Consider the following 19083-nt stretch of genomic DNA (forward strand, 5'->3'; position numbering starts at 1 on the left):
TCAGCAACCGTATTTGATTAGCAGAACTGATCCAGGGAGTTTAAAAATTCTCAAGGCATTAATAATACGCAATGGATGCTCAAACAATGAAATTTCAGTTAAAAAATATATCCAATCAGTAACGGTGCTAAGTATCACTAGCTCCAGGGTCAGTAACAGAAATGGAGATATGAGTTTCTGATTCACTGTCTTTTACATGAATCATCCTCATGCCAAGTCTTGCATTTTAAGAATTGACTGTTAAATTCAACTATGATTATAAAATGTTTTTCGACTGCTAAGAAACTGTTAATTATGGGTAGTGATAGAACTGAGAGAGTGACATGAGGAATAAAATGGCCTCAATCTGATTTTACAATAGAGACAGATGATCCAAACCATGCAATTATGCAAGTGTAGAAACCAGATACCCTGTTTCCAGGGAAGATGGGGAATGCAGTGGAATATTTCAGTTGCTACAATTGAAGGCTTAATATGTACCAGCCATGCCTCTCGCAATGAATGCTTAATTAAAAAGCTTGGAGAAAATTGTTTGTAATGCATTTCCATGAAAATGATTACTTAAGAGTAATGACCAATTACATGTTAATGCAACTACAAAGGAAAGAGAAGTACCTAAAGAGGCAAACATAGAACTTTTCAGTTAGAGGGAAAAAACCAATCTGGATTTCTTTGCAAGACTATTAAAGCTGGATTTTGAAGTCAGTTGGGTAGCAAAATACTGTATGAGCTGTGTATGGCACATAAATTAGGTTGTTAAATTTTTGCAGGCTTTCTTTCACAGAGGAAAAGATAAGACCAAATACGATAATACTGGAATTGTAAACAGAAAGTATTTATTAGATACAGGGAGGCAGATGAAGTGAGATCGTCCTCTTACCACCAGTCCTTAGTGCTCAGTGCTTTATTTTAGGGATGTTGGAGACTCAGCTCACTTTTTCAGTGCTGTTAAGTTTCATTTTTAAGTGGCAAGTTTAGCAGTAACTCAGGTACTTCGTACTACAATTGCTGAACAAAATGCTAACCTAAAGTAAACAGGAAATGTTTTGAGTTGAAATGGGTGATCAGTTGTTCAGTGCAATACAGCTGCTTTTGTCTATATAGTTACTGAAATTTTTCACTTAATATAAAAAATGAGAAACCTCACATTAAAATGTTGATAGTCACTAGTAAAGTTTCAGCTGCAGCTCAACCTCTTTGAAGAGGTTTTATTAGAAATAAAAGCCTACCATTTTACTTGATTTTTTTTTGTTCCTTATATAACAGAGAAATAGTGATAGTTTTTTAGCTGCTTATACAACTAGAGAACTTAATTCTTACTTTAGTTTTGCCGAATACTTGTGGTTGAAATTGTTGCTGGGACAAAAGCTAGTAATGTCAAAAAATAATATAGGATAAAGGAGTAACATATCTTTAAAAGTGTTTTTCTGATGGTCTGAACATTAATGTGAGAGTGTGAGCATTAATTTATAAGTGTTAATCTGAAAATAATTCCTGTATTGTCACTGAAAGACGAAGTCTTGTTTTGGATCATTTGACAAGTAGGCAAAAGGAAACGTTCCCTTGCTCTTCAATATCTGGTGCTACAAGTAAAAGTGGAAAAAAGTCTGTCTTTTGTCAGAGAAGGGAAGCACACGTAGTGTGCTTTTAATGCAAACCTGGAAGTGACTGGCCCCAATTTAAACTTCAGAATTTGCTAATCTGAGACAATAAAACTGACATTATGTCTCCAGCTGTCAGGTCCTTTAGTGGTAAAAAAAGGAATTTAGAAAAAAAAAAAAACCAAACCTTTTCCTTCTGGGGAAACAAAGGAGCGGATAAAATGTTTACACATTTTAGGTCTGTAGGTAAACTGACCAATTTTCATCCCAACCTTGAAGCATCCTGAGCTTCAAGGATGTCTCTAATGTTGCACAGTGTACTGCAAATCCCACAGTAAACTAGATAACATTTACTTCAGTCATATTTATGCCAGAGTATCTCCACAGCGCCTACTGGGCACATCCCAGTGCAACCGAATGTGTGAGCGGTAGGAAATGAAGCACTGTCATCTGCATCAAACTGTTGCAGGAATAAGGCTATAAAACCAGTAGCAACAATATCCCTCTCTATTCAGTCTGTTTTCGTTGAGGATACGAAGTGTGGCTAATCATTTTTTTGATACTGAAGCAAAGATTCAAGGCTTCTTTCACCAGACTTGCACCAATGCAGAACCAAAGCTGGTGCTTTGTTCATGAAGCTTTCATCTCTGGAGTTGTCTGAGGTTGATTTTATATTGAAGTGACAGAAAGCAACGAAAGACAGAGCTGAGGGAATGTTTTAGGCCCTCATCTGAGGAGTGATCATTGGTATTGCACCTGACTGCTTCAAGTGAGACCTGAGCTTCAGTGTTGTACTTTTGTATCCCCAGATGAGTTGCTGCATTCAAATTAGGTTGGAACTCCTACGGTGAGACACACCAGGTTTTATTCTAGACACGCTAAGAGTGCTTACCCTGTTTAATGCTGAGCCTATTCACTAGCAACAAGATTCCACTCTGCTCATTTTATGCAACTGATCATCGATCTCAGCCTAATGCCATGGCAGAATATGTACTTGTCTCTAAAAACCAAACACCTTTCTCTCTTTCCGACCTAAGTTAGCCAGACCCAAGCACTGACTCAAGTGTGTGCATTGTCTGGTCAAGTGATGCTGTTGAAAGGGTGAATGGGATAACTGAAACTGAGTATTGGATCTAGCTTATATGTCAGCAAAGTATATCTAGAGCACCCTCTAACCTACAAGATCCACCTGACAATCCCCATCTTAGAATACCACATAGATGATCCAGAGCCATCTCTGAAGTCCCATGGAAAAGTAATGGATTGGTAATTTGTGGCAAACTTGCCAGTTGTCAACTATGTCTGCACAGTGGTACAGATGCTATTTTCTTATCTATGAAGAGCCTGCTTTCCTAGTTAGACCCAGATTTCATCCTTTCCTCCTACGAGCGGCAGAACTATAGCTTAAGAGTTGAGTTTTGTTTCTTTTTGACCTAGAAGCCAAGCTATCCCTTCTCCCTCGTTACTGGGAGGAGTCTACCCAATTCTCTGTATGACAGAACATGGCATGTTACTTATGAACAAAGGAAAGAAAACCACAAAGTTGAGCATTTAAAGCCCACAGTAACTTCCTTTTATGGAATAATGTCAGCCCAGTGAACTAAAGCTGGTCAGGTACCAACCTGCATTGTGCTCACAGTGCTCAGAACTGCAGACAGAAATGTTTTGATAGATCCCTTCTGAGAGTGTTACAAGAAGAATTGGTCACAACATTTAAAACAAAGCAATGAAGTAGATGATGGATCCAAGACAAATTACAACAAACAGATAGGAACAGTGAACAGCCATGAGAATAACTGCACTTTGTCAGCAGTACTAAAGGAAATAGAAGTTGGTGATATTTGTTTTTACTATATCCTAAATACAAAGGTAGCACAAAACTGCCCCAGTGAGAGACCAGATCTTTGGAATTGTCCTGGGTACATCAGTCATAATAAGCTGCTTATTTATTTTTGGAGGAAAGCCTTTCTCACTGAGTAGACTGTGCTTTCCTATGAGCCCCTAAGAAGGCAGGTGTCAGACATACCACAAAATGTTCACAAAAGAATAGCTGAGGTTGAGGAAGCAGCAGTAATTTATTATCACAAGCTATTTCCTTTATAGTGATCAGAAAGCAATCATTTTGGGCTGGGCTTTGAAAAACAGTAAAGGAACAAAGATGATCCCCTCCAACATTTTTTCCTTCAAGATCTATTATCTTAGCTTCATAGCACGGATCTTTGGCATGTAAAATCAGAGGCGGCTGGCTGTAATTTTGATGATTTTACTCTGATAAGTTCTATATGACTCTGAAGTACGCATTAGTTGAACACATAAAAACAAATAAATGCACATACATATACTTGAGTGCATTTTTGCGGGTATATTAATATCTTTTTATTTTAATATCTACTTAGTTCAAACAGCTGTAGATAGAGAGGTTCTAGTTGAGGTGAACATTAAATGCCCATGTACATCATGGAATCTTTCACAGACTAATGACTGAGTGATCAGTTAAAAATTAGCAAATTTGTTAATTATAAAGCAAGAGAACAGGCAATTAATAAATGCAAGATATGCTTTCCTCATGTATTTTGACAAGTGTTTAATTTAAATTATTTATGATTTTTTTTCATAGCCTACTAGTAAATACTCTGTAATGAAGTTTGAAAATGAAAGCAACTGTATTAACACTGACCTTACTGTAGTACTCTGTTATTACAACTTTGCTCAGCAGTCAGGAATGATATACTTCAGGGCACATCAGAAAGTACACACAAATTAGATTCTACTGTATAAAAATCAATTTATCATGCATATGTCACAGCTTGATGATATAGCTATAAGATTAATAACCATAACATTAATTTATAATTTACAGTTATCAGTATAACAATAATTGTGTAGTCATCCCAGATTTTTATTTTGATTTGCTGGTTTGATCACATCAATTTTTCAACCAGGGTCAGGCCCGTATATTGTGTGTTATATATCATGGGATATCTTGAGGTACAGGAATAAAATATTTTATAAAATGTTGACCTGTACTACTCTCCACTCACAGTTTATTTAAAAAAATCTGCAAGTAATACAAGTAGAGCTCTACCACCTACAAAAACCAGTGTAGCCTGTTATTCATAAATTATGACATGCTTCAATATTAAACTTCAAAAGGCTGTAAGTGATTGAAAAACTAGTGTGGAAAGCATTATAAGAATAAAGTTTTTGCAATTATATTACTTAATAGCTACAGGGTAATGTCGATTTATAGTGCTAATCCTTTGAAGTTCATTTAGAAGGAATGAACAGAGGAAACAAAATATTCAAGGAAAATGAAGATGAACATACGCATAAATGTACAATGGATTGAGTAAATTTTTGAAGCAAGTCTGCTGAAGTCAAAGACTTCAAACTAGGAATTCAGTTCATTGAATGGAGTGGTCCAGCAGGGTCATTGCATAGTTACGATGCTCATTTAATTCTAATGATGACTTTTGAGGATAGGCACACGTGGTTGTAAAACCAGGTGCGTTAAGTAAGACAAAGGACAAAGCAAGTAAGCTGGAAAAGACTGGAAATGATAGAGCGATTAAGAGCTGAGTGTGTTCTGAAGGATGACTGGCTTTCCCCTGGGCTCCCTGCGCCTTCTGCAAGAGGTGCTTCATACATAATATACCCGTGTGGGAGACTGCACGCAGTAACTGCATGTTACTCAGATTTCCTTAGCATGGGTATGAGAAATCAGAGCCACCTTGGAAATCTGTACCTCCAACAGAACCTGTATCAGCTGAATATTTCTTAGCCAATATAGTAATTCTCTTGCGGAACTGGAAGTTTAAAGTCATATTATGAAAGGAGGGGAGTTGGAGCCATTTCAGATGAGACTGAGAGAAGATGAAAGCAACATCAAAACTGGTTAAACCAGACAACTAAAAATATCCCCTCTGCAGTGTAATGTTAGCACAGTACTAATAAAGTCAATGCATTTACAAAACACAGCTTTGAACTTCTGAATCTACAAGAAAGGCTCCATGAGTTTTTTCCATCCTAACAGCTTCTGACAAAAGCCTTTCACAGAAACTAAATGACAAAGACTCAACTGATAAAACTTTCAAGATTAAACTTTGCCTCCTCACAGCTGTGTGATTAAATAATTTCCACCTGAAACTCAGAACACACCCATGAAAAGGCTGGTGACAGTCCTAAAAGAGTTTGGTATGTTTTCCTTGGAATTTGTGTGTTTGCAGAGCAATAATCTTTTATATGTGTGCATCAATTCCTCTGTTTATAAGAAATAGCTAAATTTCCCAACAATTTTCTGTTTTTCCCTTAAATTGGCACTTTACTTTGGTTCCACTCTCTTTCTCTGGCTCTCCCTCTGTCCATTTAAAATTCCTTACCATAGCTACCATAAAAAACATCCGTAGTGTTCAATAATTAGGTCTTTTATTTCAGATTTTTTATAACTGTAAAAGAAAAGAGAAAAGAAAGAGTCACACCAGAGTGACTACCAAGAGAGACACTGATGTCTGTCATCACATTTGCAGTATGCAAGAAAGACATATGCCAATTTTTTTTTGTATGGACATACAGTCTGTTTCTATACCCAAGAAATGGAAATTACCTTTGATGAGGCACCCGAGGCTTTGAAAGATATTAGTGTTTCTCTTACAAATCCAGATTTGGGGTATAATGTATAACTTATGAGTTGTGTATTTGCTGAAACACAGCATCCTTGTTCTCAGCTAGGAATGTATTTTATAACATTCTTTCCTTGGAAGTCATTGGATTAGGAAAACATTACCTCCAGTAGGAGGCAACTGATTAACAAACATCCTTCTTGGCTTCCATTTTTATGTAGTAATCATGTCATATTTTTAAGAGCCATTAAGCATGAAGACACAAAATGGACTTTTATTCCAGCTGGTATCTGATTTTTGCCATGTGATGGAATACCGCCCTTTAGTTCAGTTCATGCGCTCCTCTTTTTATTAATTGACCTGAAGATTTTGGCAGCAAGCAGGATGCAAAATCGTATATTTAATAAAGCAATGTTGTAAGAAGATGTAGATGTTTATGCCCATTCTGGAATAGTGTGATTGTGTGGCTAATATTAAATAAGTAACATGCTGGCTCCATAGAAGTCAGTAGAAACATAACTTGATTTCAAAAGGCGTTGAATGATTTTGCAAACAGAACAGTGGGCTGCATTAACACTCCATTAAGCAGTTTTCTTCCCCTGACTTTCCCTGACATTAATTAGAGCACTAGACTTTAGAGGTGACAGCATCAAGAACATTAAAATGATCAAGCTCTTACAAACTTTGTTCTTTCAAATCATGCTATACAATAGGTTGCTCTCTCAGTAATCTATATTCATTTACAATTTTTGCCTAAACTGTGAACTCCTTTCGTTGTAAAAAGCAGTCCCTGAGTATGTATTTGACTGTGATTGCACAATTTCTTTCTCAGTGTTAATGAAAAAACCAATCAGATCACTTGTCTTTCTACCTCTTGCTGGGACATGACTGTACTTCTCCTGCTGCAAAAGCTGTTTATGGAGGCACACTGAACAAGATGAATTTTTTTTTTTTTTTTTTTTTTTTAAATCCAGAGGTGGCTGCAACCCACTGGCAATGCTGAGGATGACCCTGTCCTCTGTTTAGTCATTGATAGTTGGGAAAAAGGAGTAGGTACCAGGACATGCAGTGCATGCAGAGGAGCACACAGTCTTGGACAGTCACATGGCTCTGTATATTTGCTTCCTCATACTTACTGTCGCCTTTGGTCCTATAGCTGGGCAGAAAATAGACGGATTAATAGTGGGACTAATAGGGATGGGACAGTGTAAGGAAGGTAGGGAAGAAAGACTAAGGACTCTAGTCTGATCTAATAAGTCTTTGCCTGGTAAAACTATTCAAAGTCTCTATAGATTTATTCTTAAAGATGAAACCATCTCCAATACAGCAACTGGCTTTTAGAAGCTTCACGTATGATGCCATGCCCCAAATAAACATGCCATTTTGCCACGCTAGAGGCATATTATAAAACTGCTTTTATTCAATAAAATGCAACACTTACCTGTAAGACCAGCAGCTTCTGCTGATAAGAAGGCACTCCAGGATAGGAGGAAAAACAGACCTGTCTCCAACATAGGGAACTCACACAGCTTTGTAAATTTTGTCAAGTGCTAAAAGATTGCTAAGGAAAAATAAAATACCAACTGCTTTGTAAAATAAAATTGCCCCCAACCTGATAAAGGATGAAAGAAAGCAAGCTCCCCCCTATACTCATCTAGACAAGTTGAATTCAGGAAAAAATGCACAGCTCCTAAATTATCTCAAACAAAGAGGAAAATCCAGCACAGGTTTTAAACTGATACATTCTACAAGTCAGCTATTTCAAGTACTTTTGTGGCTTTTGAACTTATGCCTAATTGGCTGCATTTTGCATTCTTTTCCCAGAAAAAGGGAAAAGACAGTAATTTTGTCCAGCTTTGTAAACAAACTGCCGTTTGTTTACATTTGCATCAGTGCAAGCAAGATGAAAATCACTGCTCTTTCTACGATAGTATTTTACATGAAGTACTGTAAAGTGCAAGAAAAAATGCAGAGCAACAGATATGCCTTTTATTTCTAGTTTAGGCAAACTGACTGACTTGGTTTGTAGTCTAGTGTTTGCCTTGTATTTATGTATAATTGCTGCTAGTCTGTAGTTTGTAAGTTGCTGTAGTTCACAAATTCATGGTTTAACTTCAAAATATTTCAAAATGCTTTCCTAAAAATGTAGGTATTTAGAAATAGTAAAATAAAGACCAGAGTCTTGCCTAATGTTAAAAATAAATATGCAAATTAAGCTTTTTGTGGATTCTGACAAGTGAAATTTCCCATCAGTTTATGATTTGACTGTTTGTTTGCAAAGTCTTGAATCAATAGTGAAAAGGTTCAGGCTCAAACTAAAGATGGTCAGTCTCAGATCACACATTTTTTCCAAAATATATAGATTTTCTCTCTGAAAACAAACTGTAAAAGGATATTAAAGCTGTCACAACAGCATAAGAGGATCCCATTGCAAATGATCCAGCAAAGATCCCCAGGAAATTTCCCACTGACTGGAAGAAAGCAGCAGCATCAAACGCATTAGGATTCTCCTTAGGACTGTAAATGGATATAGAGCTGAAAAGAAAACAAAGGGATGGGGGAAAGGGAGAGAAAAAGGAATAATGAATTCAATCACGTTGTTATGATATTGGAATCAGTAATTGAAAACGGACATTTTTAGGGACTCAAAATGCAAAACAAGGCTTCTCTGGGCTGATAGCAGAATTAAGAGCAAAGCAGATGGAGACTGGGGGGGAGAACCGCTTTATTTTCAAGGTATCATACTGGAAATCAATAGTCTACTGCCAGTCAGTAAACATTTTTATACTAGAAGTGCCATAAAGAATATTGTTTCCAGGCCAACTAAACATTAAAAGGTGGTAGGTATATAAGAAAACTGCAGGGAAGATAGATAACTTTGAATTATTTATTGGCCATATGTCTTCAGAGCAGTTATATATTCACAAATATTCTTGATAAAAAGTGTAGCTTTATGGCTGAGGCGCAAATGGGTGACACAAATCACAGTAGGTACCAAATCTGCAGCAGCAATCTTGTCATAAACCACCCAGTAGTTCCCTTCTTGGTGCAACCGTTCATAAATATAGCTGAAAGCGTATCAAGAGCTCAACAATAGGGAAACTTGTGGACAGAATGGATGTTGTCCCACAGAAACAAACTGCTGCAGTTGTCAAAGGTTATCTCCTGTAGCCCACCCCTGAGTACAGCCATCAAGAATATTCTTGAATGGGAAATGATGCCACCAAAGGGAAGGCCGTGCACTAAAGCAATTCTGAGAGTTTCAGCATTGTTATTTGCCAGTATTTACTCAGTTATTGCCCAGAACACTAGTAACACCAAGTATGTATGCCTTTTTGCTTGCTGAAACATTAAATTTAACAGATAGAAAATAGCCCTAAGCTTCCCAAATACTAATTAAGCAACCTTTTAGTTCTTTGTAGTTCTGTTGTTCTCAGTACTGTAGGTCTTTTTTGTTCATTGTCAAAGAAAATGTACTGAGCTTGGCATTGGCATTGGATTCCAGAAAGTAGCTTGGATTGCTGGAAAATGATTGGTATTTTAACCATTAAAAATTTTGAATTTTTAAAATGCTTTGAATACTTTAAGCTCTTGCATATTAAGAACGTGATCCTTGCAGTCTGATGTCTTCCATCTGGAGCTGAGGCTTAGAGATGAAGCTCTGTATGGAGGATTTCCTAACCAGTTGCATTCATTTAGGAATCTTCAAATAACAGGAAGACATGTGAAAACAAATCTCATGCTTTCAGTCTGTACAAAAGGCATAAGGTTTCTAAAGACATATGGTGGAGCACTACTAAATACGAGTGGTGGATATTTATCCACTACAACAGAAATTACTAAGCACCAAAATCTGGTATCTCCAGTTATGCTGATTAGCACGACCACAAAACTAGTGAAATGATTTGTAGCGGAAAGTACTGTTAATGTAAGCACACAAAATACTATTCCCAGAGGAAATGCTCATCGACAACATGTTGCTATCTAAATTTTCAGTTCTCTTCCAACTGTGACTCTCTTAGACTAGGGGTCAGTTATAATTCTTTGCTTCTCTTGCCTTCAGATGATTCCTGAAATGTTTGTCCTCTCTGGCCTACTCAAAATTTATTGGTTTAGACCCCATATGAAGTAAAGAACTACATTAAGCCATAGATACATTCTCTAAACCAATGGAATAGTTTTATCAAAGGAAATCCTATCAGCTGTGATATTGTATGTTTATAGTCTAATTTACTAAGTGTATTTTTGTTTATTGTACGCTTAGGGATGGCTTCAGTTTAGTTAGTTAGTTAAAGTTGAAACTATTTGGTACTGTAACTGGAATGGTTAGATCTAAAACTTTTAGGTGTGTCTTGACAGAAAAGCAGCCTCATGGTTCTCCGATATTTGCCCCAAATAAGTACACAGGGACTGCAGCTGCTGTTCTGTATTGCTTAGAGAATTATAAATCAGGAAATGATCTTTTGTGCCACTGGCACTGCCGCAAGCACTGAGTGGTCAATTCAGAGAGGTCAAGCTGACTACGCTGTAAAACCAAGGAAAAATGTTCTATTATATTGATGGGCTCTGCCCACAGAAGGGATGCTCAGTAATAAAAAGTAAAACAAAAAAAATCCTGACATGGAGTGAAAGTTTAGTAGTCAAATGTAAGCTATAGACATTAGCTGACTTTTTATTAAGTATGTTAATCTGAAGGCAAGAAAAGTTGTTTGTTAGGGTTCCAGTTTGCCCTCTAATTTACCAACAGCTTCCAGGTATGGAGAAAACCAGAAGAAAGCATCCTATTCTAACGTGGCTATTTCAGGAACAAATGCGGAGTCACTCATTCTCACTGGGTAATTTTTCTATTCAATACGCCCCCCAAGCCCCATGATTTTTAAAAAGCACCATAACAAATATACATTCGTTATGCTAACTGTGGTTTCAGGTCTAAATCTTCCCAGAACTCAGGTTTCCTTGCAGCTCAAAGAGTATTTAGTTCTATTTTTTCATTTTGCGTTATTCTGTACTAGAGTTATTATTTCTTTTCTGAATGGTTTCTTCTTTAACACTAACTTTTAACCCATTCAAGCATGCAAAATGCATACTAATTTACCCAATAATTTTTCTGTATAAGCTGTATTTCAACAGAACATTATTTTATCCTGTTTATTCCAGTACTTCCTGCCAAGCCAATTATTTGACCTAAACCCAAAATTGCGAAGTTTAACACTGGAGAGAACCATAATTAAACTGACAGCACCTCTACTCTTCTTCCTTTTCCTCAGAGAGCAATTCAAGAAACATGCTGGCATGACTTGCCGTTTCTGCTATCTGCTCTCTGTGCCTGATACAAAAAACTGATTGCAGTTCATTAACAAGCAGTGTGTGAGAGGTGTGAGAGTTTGATACTAAATTTGAAACTGTTTAGTTTTTAATTATTAGAGGCTTTCTAATTGTTGAACTAGTATAAGAAAAAAAGGTGTTATTTCTGTAAATTTGTATCAGAGGTGGATTAAGCAAATCCTGAGAATAAATGCAGCAGATAACTGTTTTCAGAGATTGATAAATAAACAGAACTGATGGCAAAGATATGCTTTATCTGCCACCCATAATGAGATAGAGTAGAGAGATAGAAATAAAAGATTTTTCTTGGGTCTTCACTGAATGCTTGACAGACATATCTCGCAAACACCTGCCCCAGTCCCTACTTTCTATCTATATGTAAGTTTGCTAACCTCTGCCTCTCCTTCAGGTTGGAGTTAATAATTCTTAGCTTCCTTGCTGGTTCTCATAAGGATTAGCCAGCACTTTCTACATTAGAAAACTACTTAACAGATCTCTTTTTCTTTCCAGTTCTTCTGTGCTTCCTTGACCCGATAAGAATGTTCAGGGTCAAGTGCTTTCACAGCTTTCAAAAAACAAATACGGGCAATATTTATTTATACAATAAATTGCAAGTTAGGATGGCTTTTGCTTGTAACAGAAACAAGGATTAACAGTTTGTGTCAGTTGTAACACACTGGTCATTCCATTTCTTCCCTCCCCTCGTCTGTTAAGAACATTTTAGGATGAGAACTCAGCATGACAAAGAATGTTTCTTTCTATGGATTTACATGGGGATAAAATACTAAAGATCTCCATGATAAGCAGAACTGCTGTTGTGATAGAAAGAGTACAGTAATGTTTCCAGTTACATCTTGATTACTTTTTACATCTTTAGTTATTCTCAAGGAAAATCTTATTTATTCCTAAGATCCTTTTCTTCCTGTATGTTTTCCCAGCCTGTGAATGTAGCACAATGTATTTTCCTTTTTTAAAAAATTGAAAGCATTTAGGATTAGAACAAAGATTTTTCAGTAAGTAATGGAAGTTTTTTTGAGGAAAAATCTGTAAGTGAGGTTAAATCTTGTATCCTACCTTTTGTTCCTGTCAAGGCCTGATGTGCCATGGGCTAGTGTGGCAGCAACAGAGATGTTAATCAGTTGTAACTAGCGGAACAGCACAAAGATCCTTGGTTTTGATATAAGCTAAAGTGATGCAACACGTGTATCAGATGAATTTTAGAAAAAGGCAATATGTTGAAGAAAATACACTCAAGCATAGGAAGGAAAATGTGTGCAAACAGCAGAAACTTTCTAATAGAATGATGTGGAATCAATGATTAGAAATAACCAGTAAACAAACTGGTTTATTCCTTTCTTCCTCTTTCTGTCTATTCGATTAACACGAAACCAGCTTATTACCTATGGAGAGGAAGATTTCTTTGCACTTGCTAAGTCAAAGGGCTTCCTCTTGCCCAGTGGCTTCCTTCCTAGTTGCCATGCTACCATGTGCCACATAACGCTGCACAGAAGAGAATCAGGAACAATCAAAAAAAAAAAAAACTACCTGAAAATACAGGAAGGTCAAATATTCCTTAAAATACCTTCATTGAATGAAGTGGGATCTCCCTCAGGTGATAAGTAATTATAGAACTACAAGGTGATTTAATCAGCTGCTAATTAAGAAAAATAAAACAGGCCAGGAAAAAAAAAATCTAGAGTTCAAGGTTGTTTTTAAGAGGGAAAGAAGGTTATTTTTTTCTGACATTATACAGAAAAAGGTAGGTCACTATACTGTGTTAGAAAACTTGGAGCTTTTAGAGAAGTGGATTGAATTGAACAATTTCTGTTCTCACACAACTTTTTAGCTATATAGTTTTCCTTAAAGTGTTGGAAGAAAGCCAAGAAGACAGAATTGTAATTTTCCTACAATGTAAGTGCTTGAACTAGAAGATAGATGTGAAAGCATATGCACAGCACCAGACACCTACACCTTCTCTTGGCAAGTTTTAGGTTGGTAAAGCTTTCCAGGTTTCCTCATAAAATAGCTCCTCACACACTATTAGTAAGTAGATGAACTATAAAAGTGAAAACGAATGAGGTAAGATTGGGATGGGAGTACTCTAAGCCAACAAAAGCACATATGAAGTAGAGAAGATTTGCAGACAATTAAGGGAGAGCAAAGAGGAGACACCCCAGTGCAGGAAGGCTTTAGAATGAGCAAAAGTAGCCAATTATAACAGTAGTTTGAGGAAAATATACAGAGATCCTCTAGATGAAAATTTCCAACAACAAACAAACGTACTGTATTTTTCAGACATGTTTAAAACAGTGCTCAGTAAGCAACACAAATGCACAGAAGGTGCATTAAAAGAACATAGATGAGTATTCTGTACATCCTTCTGTATAAAGAAATCTGTCTCCCTGAAATTTATTCCTGACAATATTTGCAAATGTTTAGAGAATTAAGGCTCCAGCAACATGGGATTTCACAGATACACACGCATTAAGCTTTCTATTTGTATAAGGACTGAAAGAAAAAAAGGTTATGGTGGCTGAGCTACTGCTCAAGTGGCTAGCATTTGAACCTGCATTTTTCTGGATATCCAAAACTTTATTCTCCTTGGCAATATATCACATCATGGCGTTTATTCCACTCACAAAATGGTTTCAACACACTGCTAGTAGTGCTATTGTTTTAATTCTAGAAAAAAGGGTTAGCAGTTATTTTAGAAACTGTGTCCTAGCTGGGATTACACTGGGTTCTTTTTTCTCTGTGTCATGGCATATTTGCTTCCCCTCTTTTATCTCCTTACCTTTGTTCCTTTCTAGGCTTTTCCAGACTTTATGAACTATTATAGGATATTTTATTTTGATTACTTTAAATCAAACTAACACTCAATGCTGTTGTATATAAGGCTTTTACTGTTTATGGAAACCTTTCTCAAAATGGATTTGTTATCAGGTCCAAAGTGGCTGGCCGATGGCAGATGTCAAAGCACCAGCCATGCTGGTAAAGTAAAGCTCTCTCAGACTTTATGGAAAATATATGTTTTCCCATTTACAAGGAAAAGCAACATCTGCATGAAAATAAAAAGGAATTCAGGTGCTCTGCTAGATTTTCACTTAATATAAAATATCATATGCTAGTTCTACAGATAGATTTAGGCTCCTTTTTAGGTAACACAAAGCATCCTCAGGCCTGATGTAACCGGATAGCTTACTAAGTTTGTCAGCAGTATTACAAAGCGGCTGCAGAATTTGAGTGACGCGGTCCCTTAACTTGGGCAGTCAGAAATCAGCTTAGCTCATCAGGAGTCATTTTTGGCAGCTAATGATAAACATTGTCTACACTGGTAACTATTTCCATTTTCTTCTGTGTTCAGGCCTGAGCTGACACATAGCAGCAGCTTGCAGTGCAGTCAGAGAAAATAAGAAGTTTTTGTTGTTCCAGGTAGACTTTCCCTAATGCAGATGTTAGTTTTCATCTACTCTCAAACACCAGGGACTGCAGAAAATCTGTCATTCTCCTTCCTTCTCCTCTGCCTCCCTAGCCATTACCCTTAGGAAGCCTGCTCTACCTCCTTAGGGAGCCTTGGAAGCCATCTCTTTATTTCAGTGATCTTGTACTTGCCCTGAAAATTCCACCACCTTCACCTTAAAAGGACCTGTTAGTTCATCCAGCTTGACGAGGTTGAACCTGGTGCCAAGGAAAAACCCCTGTGAGCCCCTCCTGACAGAGGTGCTAGGAAGACCCCTCCCTCTGATTCTGGTCAGAACTTGGTCACTGTAGACCTGTAGTCACTACAGACACATAGAAAAGAGATGCAAGATGACAGTTTTGGCAATGAGTAATGACCTAATGGGCCTGCAGGCTGCACAGTTTCAAGTCTAAGGTCATTATCTGATCTGGTGTGGAGCTTCTCTAGCTCTGTGCGTCTGAGACATCGTGTGTGCTGTCCTAACATGTCTGTACAAGTATCTCAATTTTTCATTAGCTTGTTCTAGGCAAATACTACCTGTTTCTGTCTTTGACAGAAAGATGTCCTGATGAACAGCAACCTGAACTTAAAACTCTTTGTAAAATAAAACTAAGGCTTTAACAGTAAAATATGTTAGCATTTATCTGAGGCTTGGTATAGGAATGTTTCATTCTTGAATGACTGCTATTGCTTCTAAATGTCTAATTTTCATAAATCTGTTTGAAAATATCACAGTTATTTTCCAGTGACAACTCTTTTCCAAAAAGCCTATCCCATATCTTTGAGAGGAATGAAGCACATCAGTAGAAAACAGGTGGCTGATAGCGTGTCGTCTGTGACAGCGTGCACTGCATTCTGTCTTATGCTATTACCAGTGTCTGACTATCCTTACTTATGAGCTGATTATATCAAAAGGCACATAATTTACAGATTTCTGTGCCTGCAACTATGATCCTTTCTCATCTGGATATCAGAACTGTAATCTAACCCGGTGTTTAATTTCCATTCTTTTCAAACATTGCATGAAGAGAAATGACCCGTGTATCTAGAGCAGCTTGAAGTCTGTCCTCCCAGTTAGGGAGCTCTTAGTGGCTTCATCAGCTGTGAAGATGCACATAGTGCAAAGAAAGCAGAACAAAGAACCAACCACCGAGGAACAGATATATATAAGTAAATTGTTATTCTATTAATATGAAGACTTCTCCTCTGCCTTGCATCTCTCTGTAATCACTTATGCCTATGCAAAGTAGAATTTATTTATAAGAACAGTACTGGAAAAAATATGCAGTTTTTCTGCATAGAAAACATGACTGTACAAGTTATGAACCAGTGATGGATTAAACCACCAATCCTCTGAGTTAACAAAAAAACAATTAATGAGGAAAAAAAAAAATCTCCAATCAGTATCTGAAGGAAAAAAGAAATAAATTCCTATATGTTATTTGAACCAAATCTACTGCATCATGCTAATTAAACAACCCAGGCAGGGCATACCAGTGAATAAGAGTACCTCCTACTTTGTGAAGGCATCTTCAGGCACCCAAGTGCAATAATCCCCAAGATACGTGTCAGCTAAAACTGTTTCCTGGACAAAAAGAAAATGGTAAAAACCAAAAAGAGAACCTAAAATTTAAATTTATATATTGTGCCATTAAGGGAATCAGATGTGCTATGTGCGTTAACACTATTATGAGCATCTGTCTATGAGCCTGAACTATCCTTGTCTCCTGACTCCTGACACCTGAGCTGAGAACTATCTTCTACTCCCAGCTCTCTCACTTCTAGACCCAACCATCCAAATGTGTAAAATGATCTAATTATTTCTCTAGTAATAAAATACTGTGCAGCATTTTCTTCTTACATGGCTAGATCTTTATCTCCTATCACCTTTACATTATTCTTCTTCATTGTATCATTCTTCACATTTGTATTATCCTTCAATTTCTTGTCTGTGAGCCACCAGCCTCCAAAGTTACTCAGAGCAGAGTTGATAAATATTTATCTGAAATATTTACACAACCTTCCATTTATGTGACAGTTCTTACCATTAGCCCAGGGTGATGATGCCCTGAATAAGGATTTTAAGTGAAAATGATTTATCTCTTTTCAAAGACAAAAATTGAATTCATGTGTAATTGCAACTATTCTAGGAGCGTAGGTAAAAGGGTTTAATGCACTTGTGGAGGCCTAATTCCATCCACAGCTCAGGTTTATTCATACAAAAGTGGCAAAAAATGATACTATGGGCCTTAATTTACTCTACACACAGATTGCAAAGAATAAAACACTAAGAAGATGCTGACTGATGTGTCCATAAGAGGGAGGGAAGGTGATTATTGGAAGGATGGGTGGTCTTAATTAAACTCTGCTTTCGTACTAAAATTATGGGCTTAACTCTAGGATGAAACAATGAAGACTTTCAACTACCCTCATCTTTTACAGTGACAGCACTCTTGCAAATAAATGTGACATTTATCTATGTCAACTGAATTCTACTTCCCTGTTGATAAAATGATGTAGCCTGATGGTTGCCTGCACTGCGCGATACACGTTAGAACGCTGCAGCAGATTACCACTAAATGACTGTGATTTACTGTCATTCTGCTCTAGATGAGAAACAGCCTCAAACTACCGCTACAATGATGAGTATCTGAAGTATCTCTACTGATTCAGCGCAGTTGTTCCAGATATACACTTGTGTCACAAAAAAAAGTAGAATGTGAATCAAACACTTTAAGGAACATTTCAAGGAGCTTGGCTAGCCATGACAAATACTTTGCCCTTATGGGCAACTAGTAGAGATTAAGTGGAAACAGTTTGCACTAAACCCTTACTGAATTGTAATTTTCTTAGAATCACGCAGCCCATGGTTTTGCTCAGGATAAGCAAAGCTTAAGACTGAAGTAACAGAAAATGATGTATATTTTATGCCAGACAGTACTCCCTTTGTTTAGGGTTTGACTCATTGTCATAACATTGTAGCAGAACTCATTACACCTGTCTGCAGTGTGAAATACTGAGGAATGAATAGCAGCCTTCCATTTGTAATAACAGCTAGTCCTTATCCTTCACAAATGCATAATCCTACTCCTATCACCCTCCTCTGGGGTTTAAGTCAACTTCTCCCTGAGACTTAGATGGCTAAACAGAACTACGGTACACTATAATCATCTGTGAAATCCCCTTGAATGGACCTGAACGAAGGGGTGGAGGGGCAATGTCAGATTGCTTAGCAGATCAATGAAAAAAACATGTACAGCAGGTTCTTATTTAATATTCAAAGAGTTTTTCTCTTCTGTGGCCTTTGCTTACAAATATCCTGAGACTGAGGTGTTTAAGGCTGGTGTGTCCAATTTCTGTTCATAGACAGCATCCCAAATTCACAGGAGACCTGTCTGTAGGCAGCTCAGTACTCCCAGAGACAGTGTGAAGAAGCTCTAAGTGCCCAGTCCTCCTCATCTTGAGGAAAAAAAATAGCCAGTTCTTTCAATGCTTCTCTCTCCTTTGTCAGTTAAACAGGAAAGGATGCCATTCTTGCCACTGGGTCTGCCAAGCCTCAACTGTTCTATATAACTGCCCTGTTTTAAGGGTAACAGAGGATGTAAAGCTTACCTACGAATGTCGAAGAGGAAGGACAGAATTGGGAGCACACCACTGGTGATACGCTACAAAGAATTCAAAGCATTAAGTAAGGGAGCAGGAGAAACTGAAAGGAAACTGTATCTTTGTGATTTCTACCAGATCTCTGTCTCTTAAAAATATAATGTATGAACCACATGCTTTTGTAAATTTTTCTCAGGCATAACAGAAGTAGTTTCAGTTTTTCTTCTGTTTTTCCTCTCTGTTACCTTCATGAAATAAACCATCCATGACACAAAAGTATTTTAATGAAGCTGGACTAAATGGTGATCTTTGTTCAGAAAAAAGCTGGAGTTCAGTGAGTAGTCAAGGAAGTATGGGTACTCTTTGTCTGTTAAGAGATCTGTAAGCTACTGTTTGTGTTTAAAATATTATATCCCAGACATAGCTAAGTCTGCTGCTAGAGGATGCAGGTAGTTGCTAGAGTGGACAGAAAAAT

General features: G+C 37.2%; 1 protein-coding gene across 1 annotated transcript in view; it reads right to left on the minus strand.

Annotated features, from left to right (window-relative positions):
- The window catches only part of SLC9A9 (solute carrier family 9 member A9), a 209070-nt gene that overhangs the window by 116497 nt on the left and 73490 nt on the right, over positions 1-19083 (minus strand). The window contains exons 7-8 of the mRNA XM_009639760.2: positions 8617-8755; positions 7662-7767 (exon numbers count right to left, since the gene is read on the minus strand). Of these exons, the coding sequence (XP_009638055.1) occupies positions 7662-7767; positions 8617-8755 (245 nt within the window). The remainder of the gene's footprint in view (positions 1-7661; positions 7768-8616; positions 8756-19083) is intronic.

This window comes from Egretta garzetta, unplaced genomic scaffold, assembly GCF_000687185.1.
Source record: "Egretta garzetta isolate BGI_Z169 unplaced genomic scaffold, ASM68718v1 scaffold425, whole genome shotgun sequence".
Classification (NCBI taxonomy): Eukaryota; Metazoa; Chordata; class Aves; order Pelecaniformes; family Ardeidae; genus Egretta; species Egretta garzetta.